At 37.0% G+C, this 12,651-nt stretch overlaps 1 protein-coding gene across 1 annotated transcript in view; it reads right to left on the bottom strand.

Annotated features, from left to right (window-relative positions):
* Positions 1-6,131: 6,131 nt before the first annotated feature.
* Positions 6,132-12,651, bottom strand: part of LOC307187651 (sodium channel protein type 2 subunit alpha) — a 91,995-nt gene continuing 85,475 nt past the window's right edge. The window contains exons 26-27 of the mRNA XM_079924027.1: positions 9,310-9,580; positions 6,132-7,574 (exon numbers count right to left, since the gene is read on the bottom strand). Coding sequence (XP_079780153.1) covers positions 6,379-7,574; positions 9,310-9,580 — 1,467 coding nt within the window. The 3' untranslated portion in view covers positions 6,132-6,378. The remainder of the gene's footprint in view (positions 7,575-9,309; positions 9,581-12,651) is intronic.

Below are 12,651 nucleotides of genomic sequence, written 5' to 3'. Positions count from 1 at the left end.
CATTATCCTGATACAAAAAATCTGACAAATTATCCAGAAAAAGCACTAAAAATAAGAGAGAGACATTAAGAGACATGGGAGAAAGATTTAGAAATTTCAACATGTAATCCTCAAAAGTTCCAGATGGAGAGAATAGAAAAGTATGGGATGAGAAAATATTTCTAATGCTAAAAGCTAAGAGTTTTCCTGAAATTATCTTAATTAAAGATACTAATAAATATCTTCAAATTATATTAGCATAAATTCTAAGTCAGATTAATAAAAGTAATTTTATAATGATGCAAAAAATTAAAAACATCAAAAATAATTATAATATAAGCTAATGTATTAAAAATGTGGCTGACTAGTCATTTTCAGGAAAAGAAAAACTGAGTGAGTTTGCTCTCTACAAACTTTGCTAACAGAATTCCTCATCTATTTCAAGAAGGAAATAGAACACAAAACGAAGAAGTAAGCAAAAGAAGCAAATTTAAAGAAAGAAATGAATTAACATCTAAATAAGTCTAAATAAGCACTGCCGGGCTTCCCTGGTGGCGCAGTGGTTGAGAATCTGCCTGCTAATGCAGGGGACACGGGTTCGAGCCCTGGTCTGGGAGGATCCCACATGCCGCGGAGCAACTAGGCCCGTGAGCCACAACTACTGAGCCTGCGCGTCTGGAGCATGTGCTCCGCAACAAGAGAGACCGCGATAGTGAGAGGCCCGCGCACCGCGATGAAGAGTGGCCCCCGCTTGCCACAACTAGAGAAAGCCCTCGCACAGAAACGAAGACCCCACACAGCAAAAATAAATAAATTAATTAATAAACTCCTACCCCCAACATCTAAAAAAAAAAAAAAAAAGCACTGCCTACATAAATCCACAATAATAATACTGTTTAATTCATTGGGTGCCAGACAAGGTAGAATTAAAATAGTAGACAAAAATAACACAAGAAGTGAGCAATGATATGAAATCAGTCTTGGAACTTCATTGCTCCAGATAAGGGTGCAACTATTGATTATATTTCACTAATTAAGTGTACATGTTAAAATTTAAAAGTAATCACTTATAAAAAGAAATAAGGAAGAAGGAAGGAAGGAAGATAATGTGCATCTTCACAATAGTAGAGATGGGGGGAAAATGATGATAACAAAATTAATGCAAAAGAGGACAAAGCAAAGAAGGAAGAAACAAAGAAAAAAGCTTGAAAAATAGAAAGCACAAAATAGTGATAAAAATAAAATAAAATACATCTGTACCTAAAATAAATGTAAGTAGATTAAGATAGGCTATTAATAGAAAATATCAAATTGGGTTTTATAAAATAAAAGCTAGGTATATTCTTTTAAAAATATGTACTAAAAAGATAAAAACACAGACACCTTTAAAAAAAAGAGATGGGAAAATGAGATCTCTGTAAAATATTAGCAAAAAACTGGCAAGGTACCCTTATTACTATCAGCTTAAATAAGTACAGATGTATCTGATTTCACTGCTCATTCTACTGCTTGGAGCAATCAATCACTCCTCATTGCCAACAGAATAAATTCCAGACTCTTTAGCATAACTTTCAAGCTTCTTCACCTTTGGCTACAACCCTCCTTTGGACAGTTAAGTTCATGTTTGATCTCTCAGCTCCTATCATAAAGCTGATATGTAGTAGACACTCAAATATTTATTTAGTTCAGATGAAATAAAAAAACTCACGAGGGACTTCCCTGGTGGCGCAGTGGTTAAGAATCCGCCTGCCAATGCAGGGGACACGGGCTTGAGCCCTGGTCCGGGAAGATCCAACATGCCGCGGAGCACTAATCCCATGCGCCACAACTACTGAAGCCTGTGTGCCTAGGTCCCGTGCTCCACAACAAGAGAAGCCACCACAATGAGAAGCCCGTGCACTGCAACGAAGACTAGCCCCCACTCACCGCAACTAGAGAAAGCCCACGTGCAGCAATGAAGACCCAACGCAGCCAAAAATAAATAAATAAATAAAACTCACGATTCATGCAAACATAACATTTACTTGCATAATGTCCTCTTCAACTTTTTCGTAGGTGTTTTTTCTTTTAAAAAAAGAGAGGAGAATCACATTTATATTGTGGATCTGACATATTGACAACCAAGCAAAATTTCTTTCACCCACACCTCTTCCTTCCCTCTTCCCCCACTATTGCTGTACATATTAACAACAAAAGACTTTTTTTTCAGAGGATAATTCATGAAGCACCCCCTCCTATTTCTTATACTCCCTTCCTTTCCTCGACTTTCCCATTTTTCTTCCCTCGTCTTCCTTCTCCTCTCCCTTTTCATCCTCTCCCTTCTTTTTTTCACTCCTCCCTTCTCTTTGTACATTGATCTGTATTATACCAGAGCTTAGGAAAACAAGTGATGATGAGGAGTGCCCAAGATAAGAATGGAAGCCTTTCCTGTTTAGATGTGACTTGACAATGACAAATCAAATGAATGTTTTATATAAGCTGCCTCCCATTGTCCAGATTTAATGGTTCTTACCCAACAGGGCATCTGGAGGACTATTTCTATGAATCCATACTGTTTCTTAAACCACCCCCATATGCACTAGGGATAGTTGGGGTGCCATTTTGTATGTGTGTGTATGTATAATTTGAAGATCTCTAAACTATTCTGATAGAATTCCCTTTCCACCAACTACAGTCCTAGAAAAGAACCCCTGATACAAATGGGTCAATGTCACACTTCAAGATAAACACCTCTTGGGACTTCCCTGGTGGCGCAGTGGGTAAGACTCCACACTCCCAATGCAGGGGGCCTGGGTTTGATCCCTGGTCAGGGAACTAGATCCCACATGCGTGCCACAACTAAAAGTTTGCATGCCACAACTAAGGGACCCGAGAGCTACCACTAAAGAGCCCTGGAGCTGCAACTAAGGAGCCCGCCTGCTACAACTAAGACCCGGCACAACCAAATAAATAAATAAATAAATAAATATTTTTTTAAAAAAAAGCTTAAAAAAAAAGATAAACACCTCTCTCCTACTGTATAGCACAGGGAACAATATTCAATATCCTGTGATAAACCATGATGAAAAAGATATGAAAAAGAATATATATGTATAACTGAGTCACTTTGCTGTATGGCAAAAATTAAACACAAGATTGTAAATCAACTATACTTCAACAAAATTTAAAAAAAAGATAAACACCTCTCTCACTGCAAGATAAACACCCCCAAAGCCATCATATCGGCAACTTGTATATGATGACTTATACAATGAAGTGCTGAAGGGAACAGGTGCATTTTCTGCAGAACATTTTTTCATATTGAGCAAGGATACCCTAACTCATTGGTCCTCGACCCTAAGTATAAATCAAAATCAATAGGGAGCCTTAAAAAAATTAGATGCTTAAGTTTCATCCCCAGAGATATGAATTCAATTGGTCTGCTTTTGGTTCAAACATTGGCATTTATTAAAGCTTCTCAGGTATTTCTAATAGGTAATCAGAACTCAAAAACATTTCAAACTTCTCATAATTAAATGGAAAAACCAAATCTGTGTCATTTGGGGAATTTTGTTTATATATTATAAAGAGTGAGATCTAAGCTCACTTGGAATTTTTGCTTCCAAAATTATAGAAATGAATATGAAGATATTATATGAACTTTTTCTAGTGCAGCAGATTATTAGGGGCCTAAGTGTACAGATCTGTTGTCTACAGACTATAATAAGCAAGAGATTTGGTGAACAGAAAAGAAAAAATGAGAATACCCTTAATGAAAAATACTGAGAGCCCAAGGAAGTGATGGAAAAGTATATAGAAAGTACATCAAGAATACATAGGGAAGGAACCAAAATGGAAAAGAGAATAACAAAACAAAACAAAGCAGTAGGTAGACGGGAAGGAGAAAGGATGCACAACTTAAAATGCTAGTCAATCTTTTATTAATTTTTGTAATTTTCCACTACTCTATCCAATACCATATCTAGGTTTTGGGCCAATATTAAAACTAGATATCCAGTACACTCTTCTTAATTAATTTCCATTAAACGAAAAAATTTAAAGATGAATTATTATATTCAATGTGTATTTTTACATTTTTTCTGACAGATCATTTTACATGATAGAAATTTACCTTTAAATGGCATTTCAAAGATAGAAACAATGACAGAACAATTAAATACAAAAACAAAAGCAAAAACTTTATTCTTTTGGCTTGATTGTAATGTGGTTTACCGTTCTTTATGGTAATAGCATTTTCCTGCATGCATTTCACCAACATACTACAAGTCAATAGCCTTAGTGTAAAGAATCTACATTTAATGTTGCTTGTGAAAGAAACACAAAGTGTTTTGCTGTAACTGGTAATATAATTTCACTTATATAATTTTTGTTGAAAAGAAAAGCTTGGACCTCATATCATATCTGATAAAGTTCTAATGCCATATGGGTCAGTAAGAATAAGATCTACCTGTGTGAACAAACACTTGAAAAGACTGATGATTTACTGAATAAAAAGACTAGGTGGAAACATCTGATTCAAGCGATGCCAAGAATAACAACTGATCGTTCCTTAAGCCTCTTTTGATAATAAGGCATCACTATTTGAAAGCAAATAAATGCTGGACTCAGTCTGAGATTTGTTTCACATTGAAATGTGTGCAAAGTTTACTGTACTAATAAAAAAAAGCAGGAACCTACACTGCATGTTAGTCTTTGTTTCTTATTTTGTGAAGTGCTTTAATTTAAAAGTGCTAGGAACAGAAACTAACAGTAGTGACTGTGACATCAACCTGAAGATACTTTTAATTTCTCATTTTATGTACAAAAAGCTGAAAAATAAAATAAAATGAACTTTGTACAGTATTTATATTTTCTTAGAAAACTCTAACCATATATTTTCAACAGAATTAAGCAGCTTGCAACATGTTTGTACATCGGACTTTTTACTGTAGAGTATTCAATTAAGATTGGAAGGATAAAAACCAAGAAGCTCTTTATTGTTTGCTGCAACCTATTGCTTAATGACACGAAGAATGAGGTCTTGATAGAGCAATTTGCTTCACTTTACCACTGACATATATGGCTTCCCATATTAGACTTCTGAACAGTGGAAGGAATAAGATGCAGCAGCAGAGGCAAGATAAACATGCAGCAGTGACAGCTTCAAACTATAATGGAACCAATTACATCATATTACCTGTTGAAAGCTTGCAAACTATACTTACTGTGGTACATATTTGATGCAATAAATACTGTGCTTAAGTCATCATTTTTGTTTGCTCAAACATGCACCACTGGGTAAAATTACTATTTACAAAGCAGACTTTTATTTTTTAAATTGACATGTACTATGTCAACCTTACCAAGAGCAGAAGATGGCTAAACAATACTGCAGGAAAAAGCAGAATCAACTTTATAAAGTGATGGGAGGGGATGCTTTTTGGTCAATTCAGGTTTTAGAAAGGACTGATAGGATATTTTTTATTTTATGCCAAAGGACACTTATCAAAAATGTTAAAGTCATGCTGCCAGGACTCTGAATGACTATGTAATGGGGTGTGTGTGTGTGTGTGTGTGTGTGTGTGTGGTGTGTGTATACATATATATGTATATACACGCACATATACATATATACATATATACAGGTACATGTAATGGATTATGAAAAAATAAAACAACTTTTTAATGCTTGTGAATTCTATGAAACATTTACAGGCACAGTAAAATTTTTCTGGATGAGACACCTTAAAAACATGAATAGCTATTTAAGCACCTCAAAAATCTGAAAACATCCTGACACAAGAAGTAAACTCTTTCCTTTTGTGATGTGATTTCTTTTCATGTGAGAATGAGAAGTGCAGCATGCCTTCATTTAAAATATATCCAGTTATACAGTAGAGAAACATAGAATTTCTTACCTTTACTCCCTCTCCCCAAACATAAACCCATTTACAAAAATAGTCACATATAATAGTAAACAACCTGTGAATTAAAAAGAAAGTGATAAATTCACAGCATACATTTCATAAAAATATGGCAGGTGTGGCAGTTAGAACATAAACAGTGGTGACAATTACTGTTATCAAGTGTCACGTGTTGAATTTACATAAAAATTTAACTTCCCTCCCCCCTTTAAATTGGTTCCTAGAGTCTGAGTAGCCATTACTCTCTGCTCTTCAGCAGTGTCAGCTGGTTGTGAACACAGAAACCTCCTGTCGATGTTGTTTCTCTGGTTTGTTTGTTGAGTCTCAGTTTGCTGACCAGAGGCCCCTGTCTTGTTATAGGCACTGACCTTAAGTATACAGTTGTAAAAACAGTCAGTTTGGCATTGACCTCCTGTGGGAGTCCTGTTGACACAAACACATCACCATCACAGGCTGTAAACAATTGATCACAAAATGGAATATTTTTTGTTTCTTTTTACTTTTTACTTTCCCTGATATCTTTCCCTTTGTCTTCCTTTTCTGATTTGTCTTTTTCAAATTTTTCTTTTTCTGGTTTGGTCACACTGTCATAGGAAGGTGGAGACGTGGTAGAAGGTGTCACATCGGTTTTCTCTGGAGTTGAATTCTCATTTAGTTTATCAGTGAGGATGTCTTCTTTGATGGGTGTTCCATCACCTTCTTTACCTTTGTCCTTCTTATATATACATGAAACTTTTTTAACTTTTTGCTTCAAGAGGTAGCGTCTATAAGCCCTCTGGATAACAATAGCAGACACCTCCTCTTGTTTGCGTTTCAAAGTGGTTGTAATGGGCTCATAGGAGACTTTGGAGGGGTTGGATGCCATGAATCTCTCTTCCATCTGTATTCGAAGGGCATCCATCTCTCCACTCTCACCCAAAACACGCTTTGTGAAGGCAAATAAAATGTCGAGGCAGTGGATCCTGTCCCCACTGACCATGGGCAGATCCATGGCAATGAGCTGGACTTTGTTTGGTTTTGCTATGAGAAGAGGAGGATCCAGGGCAGCCGCAAAATCAGAGAGCTTGGAGAACTCTATGAACTGGGTGGCATCAGGATCAAACTTCTCCCAAACCTCATAGAACATCTCAAAGTCATCCTCACTCAGGGGCTCTGCACTTTCTTCAGTAGCAACACTGAAGTTCTCCAGGATGACAGCGATGTACATGTTCACCACGACCAGAAATGATATGATGATGTAACTGACAAAAAAGAAGATCCCCACAGATGGGTTCCCACAATCTCCCTTAACTGAGCTGCCAGGGTGATCTTTTTCAGGGTCACAGTCTGGAGGTCCACTATTAAGAATAGGTGCTAGCAATCCATCCCAGCCAGCAGAGGTGGTAATCTGGAACAGGCAGATCATGCTGTTGCCAAAGGTCTCGAAGTTGAACATGTCATCAATTCCAACCTCCCTCTTAACATAGGCGAAGTTGGACATCCCAAAGATGGCGTAGATGAACATGACCAGGAAGAGCAGGAGGCCGATGTTAAACAACGCAGGAAGGGACATCATCAAAGCAAAGAGCAGCGTGCGAATCCCCTTGGCCCCTTTGATCAGACGCAGGATTCGGCCAATCCTGGCAAGACGGATCACTCGGAACAGGGTAGGGGACACAAAATATTTCTCTATCAGCTCGGCCAGAAACATACCTATGGAAAGCCAAGATAAAACAAAAATAAGGTTATACTTAATGGCAGCAAATGAAAATTTACATTTCTAAGATAAGCACTAACTAGTTTTACAAAATGTGGACATGAGAATTAGGTATACACATACACACACACATTTACATACACACAATCTGTAATATTTGTTTAGCAAAATGAAACTGGTATGTTTAGTGTTATAACATTAACACCTTTATACTAACTGAAGGTACTAATGGTCATTTTTTCTGGTTCAAGAAAAGCATCCATAAAGGACACAATGTATATGGCAGCCAAGCACAGAAATTTATGTTTCTTTTTTTTTTTTTTTTTTGCGGTACGCGGGCCTCTCACTGTTGTGGCCTCTCCCGTTGCGGAGCACAGGCTCCGGACGCGCAGGCTCAGCGGCCATGGCTCACGGGCCTAGCCGCTCCGCGGCATGTGGGATCTTCCCGGACTGGGGCACGAACCCGTGTCCCCTGCATCGGCAGGCGGACTCTCAACCACTGCGCCACCAGGGAAGCCCAAGAAATTTATGTTTCTTAAATACTAGTTCTAGTGTTTGCATAAGATTTAATGGATAAAGCATATGATTTTTGGATCAGGAATATGAGAGTTCTTATTCTTCTGAGATGGTTTTGATCCATCTTATTTGGGAGGCGGCAGCACAACGTATTGGAGACAATCCAGGCTTTCAAGACAGACATACTTGGGACTGAATCCTGGCAATGATTTTATGCATTGCTAAGTGATGATAATAGCTACTTTTGTTGTCGTTGTTAGGCTTAACATTTACTAAGTCTTTTCTTTGTGCTAGGCACAGTGCTAAGTGCATTTACTTTCATAATCTCATTTAATCTTCATAACACCACTTCACAAAAATGTTCCTTGGAAAACTAAGGATTGGAAAGGTGAGGTACTTGCCATAGGTCACAGAGCTGGTAAGTAGTGAAAATAGGGAAGCGCTCGGTCAGGTCTGTATGACCCAGGAGTCTCATCCCTTAATCACTGTATTATCCTGCATATCACAGTCGTCAGGATCAAATGGAATGCTACCTTGTCTTTCTATTTAACCAGCAGAAGTGTATAAATAGTCGAATACTATTTGTCTCTCTATGTATATGTTCTCTTTCCTCAAACAAGCAGAACCTTACTTCTAGCACCTGATTTAATGTCCTACACACAAACACTTAATACGTATTGATGAAATGAATTTGCTTTGAATTTTTGAACAAAATATGTACTTGTGAAAAAGAATATTACACACCATAGAAAACTATCTGAACCCAAAGATAACATGAAGCTTGTATGAGTGTGAATATATATAAACACACAACATGATATTCCAATTATCAAGGACAATTATTTATGGACTATTTGACTACTTGTAAGGATTTATATGTGTACGTGTGTGTGAATTGTTTATTCAAAACAATACTTGTCTATACTACAGGAGTATGACTGAGGACAGGAGTATTATGCTAAAGTTGCAGTTATTTTCTTCTGAAATGAGACAAGATGATAAATGAAACCTGCAGAATATAAATTCCTTTTTTTATACATCATTTCATTCACAGCATGCAATTAGAGAAATGACAAGCTGAAAATGGACTAATAATTAGACTTTTATTTGAAATTTCGGGGTGAATGAGTAAGATTAGCGAAAAAAACTTTAAAGCTTTAAAACACAAATTTTCACTACTAAATTCCTTAACTGAGTAAAAGCAGCTCTTCTTACCTACAATGGAGAGAATGACCACCACAAAATCAAAAATATTCCATCCAATGGTGAAATAGTAATAACGAAGAGAGATTAGTTTCAGCACACATTCTCCAGTGAACAGAACAATAAACACCAGATTAATCCAGTACAGAATGTTTGTCATTTCTTGACTCTGGTCATCAGTTTCTACCATCATGGTGACCATGTTGAGGCAGATGAGGATCATGATGCTGATATCAAAGACTTGTTTGGTTACAAAATCAAAGACCATCCCTTGAAATTTGTTCTGAAACAAAGAGTATGTAAAGTTCACTTAGAAACTGAAAAAAAAAAAATCAAGTTCAACTTATCTGATTTTAATATAGCAATATGAAAATGTAGCTTTTATTAAAAAACACTACGTTTGTTTTACACTTGGAAGAAAATGTGTATATTGGAATATCCAGCTCTTTCCAAATGTATTTGTTTTATTTATACTGTTCATGATACCAGATTTTATAAACTGATTTTATGTTAAGAACCACCTGTTAAGTTCTCAGTGCCCAGAACATCACCATGTGTACAATGGACAGTTAGTAAATATTTGCCACTATAATGAGTCTTTGTTATTGCCTGTGTTGGGGGTGAGCATCAAAATTAACTTTGAAGAACTAATGAATAAGTACTTCTCTTGCTTTTCCTGTCATTTCCCCCCCTAGCTTCTCCCTTTATATACCCCCCAACCCCCGGCAAAGCCAAAGCGTCTTAAATTCTACCTTAATTCTACCTCAAGGTTCAGTTGAGAAGATGTTTCTAGAATTATAGTTCAAGAAAAAGGACATTAGTGGAATAGTTGGTGAAATCCAGTTAAATTCTACATTTTATTTTATGGTATTACAGCAAGATTAATTTCTTAGTTTTGCTAACCAATCTATGGTTATGTAAGAGGTTAAAATAAAGGAAAGTAGGGTGAGGATTTTGTGAGGTAACTCTTCTATAAGAATAAATTATCTTTAAAAAATTACAGTTCACAATTCAAATGTTCAAACTCTGCCCTATTCAATTTGGACCTTATTCCAAGCACTAACTGGCCTTACGTCTTGTTTATGAAATTAAGTCCTCATCTTGTAAACCAATTAAGCCCATTGGACCCTATTTTCTTCCTTTTTGTCCCTATCTGCTTGGTATTGAGGCACTCTAGAGCTTGGGCCTTGGCTTACCTCTGCTAGGTTGTCCTCTACCTTCTCAACTAGAACTACAGACGTTCTGCTACCTCTATGCTCATAGTCTGCTTTCCCAGATCGACACATTTATTGGTCTGGATTCTCTATGTTAGTGTTTTGTCCTCTCCCTAGTAGAAGCATCCATTACTCCCTATTGAAATTCTGGGACATCAAACACCACCTGTTTGTTATATTTTGCTATTTTCTCTGAATACATATTTAGCCTGCTGGGTTGGACTTACATTGTTTCAGCTGGGTCTGTCCTTCTAGGGCCTTCTTCAACCTAATAAATGCATCTAATTCCAGTTCTAAACACTTCGTTCTTAGCTCTTGTGTACTGAAGTTTACTTTTCCAAGGCTAGTTATGGTCCCCTTATTTCTACCCTTCTGATACTTCCTACCACTCTTGTACCATATCATTTTATCTTCTTTATCTGTCTCCTCTGTCCTAACACCTCTGTCAAGGGATATTATCAGACAGCTCTTCTCAGTCTGGTGAATCCTAACTCAGTTTTAAGTTTTAAGCACTCTGTGATCTCAGAAAACTTTGTGCTTACATTTGTCATAAAAGTGATGACATTTTATGACATCAATTGCTCTTATTTAATTAAAACCTTTTTCTCTTCCACAGATATAGCACCTACAGTGTAGTAGATTCAAAATTGCATAAAATCAGAAACTTGGTGTTTATTTTCGTATCAGCATGATCAATAAAAAGCTCCTTAGATTCCCTGTCCATTTAGTTTTCCAGTGGATTACCTCAACATACAACTCTAATTCCCAGTTATAGATCACTGTCTCCAATTTAAATCCCAGAATATGCTGGAGGAAGCTATATAACCTTGGAGGCCTTGTTCACCAAAGATTTATGTTCTCTCACTTTACCTTGGCCCTTGACAATGATTAGCAATCCTTTGTCCCTCACTTGGTCCCAGGATAATTTCAAACTTCTCAGAAATTTCCCATTCTCTTGCCCTCTATTCTTCTTTTTTGAGAACACCAAAGTCAACTGGTGTAAAGAAACTCTTCTACTTCCTTTTTCATTTCATATTATCTTGTCTCCCACACCTATCTTTTTTATATATTACTCCAAATTCATTGGAGGACTCAGTCCCTTTTGCTCTCTAACCTAGACTACACTGTTCTTGAGCCACATCCTGCGCAACTTTATTCTATATTTATTCCCTTTCTCTTCAATCTCTTCTTCTTCAGAACTCCTGCTTTGCTCTGCACCTAATCTCTCAATCTTTAGAAACTTTATTTTACTACTTCTTCTAAACATTCATTCTCTTTCAGACTCCCTTTTTGATTGTAAAATTCTGTAAACTAGCATCCCCAATTTTTTCTCCATTCATGTCCCTACTTCATATTCTGCATGACACCATTATTCATCCAGTTGTGTGAGGCAGAAACTCATAAGTCATCTTTGTTGCTTCCTTCTTCACCTTTCATATTCAATTAATAAACCTTTTAATTTCATTCCTGTGATAGCTTACAAATCCATCCATTTTATTCATCTCCACACCACTCTACCTATCATCTCTGAAATAGTTCCAAAACGAGTCTACAATGCACATACTGCCTCTGTCAGTGCTGGTTGAGTGATATTCACAAAACCCAAACGGACCAGGTCCCCTTCAATGACTTCCCATTGCTCTAAGGACAAAGACTACTCTTGAACATGGCCTATGAAGCCCAGAAAAGTGTGGACCATCCTAACCTTTTCATTCTCCCCATGTCCCAAATGAACCCCCACCCTCTGCACTCCAATTCACTGGCTTTCCTACCTCAGAGCCTTCACATATACATTCCTCTTCTCTTCCCACATTGCCTACTGACGCTTCCTCATTCTTCTCCATGCCTCAGTTCATGCTTCAGTGAAGCCTTCCCTAACTTCCCTGATTCATCAGTCCCCTCTTTCTTATCAGCTCTCATAGCCAAATGGATCTTTCCTTCTTGGATATTTCTATATTTGTTGGGGTGACTGTTTGATTACCAAATAGACTCTTTATTGCTCGATATTTAAATCCAAATGTTTAGCATAGTACATTGTTAATGAATGACTGAAAGGATGGATTTTACCAAATCATTTCTTAATTTGCCAAATTGTTGCCAATAATAGTCTAGTTAAGTGCACTGATCGTTTCCTGTGCAT

The sequence above is a fragment of the Stenella coeruleoalba genome (genome assembly GCF_951394435.1).
Source record: "Stenella coeruleoalba genome assembly, chromosome: 6".
In the NCBI taxonomy this organism is placed as follows: Eukaryota; Metazoa; Chordata; class Mammalia; order Artiodactyla; family Delphinidae; genus Stenella; species Stenella coeruleoalba.
The sequence above is the reverse complement of the archived record's forward strand: the minus strand, read 5'-3'. Positions and strand labels throughout refer to the sequence as shown.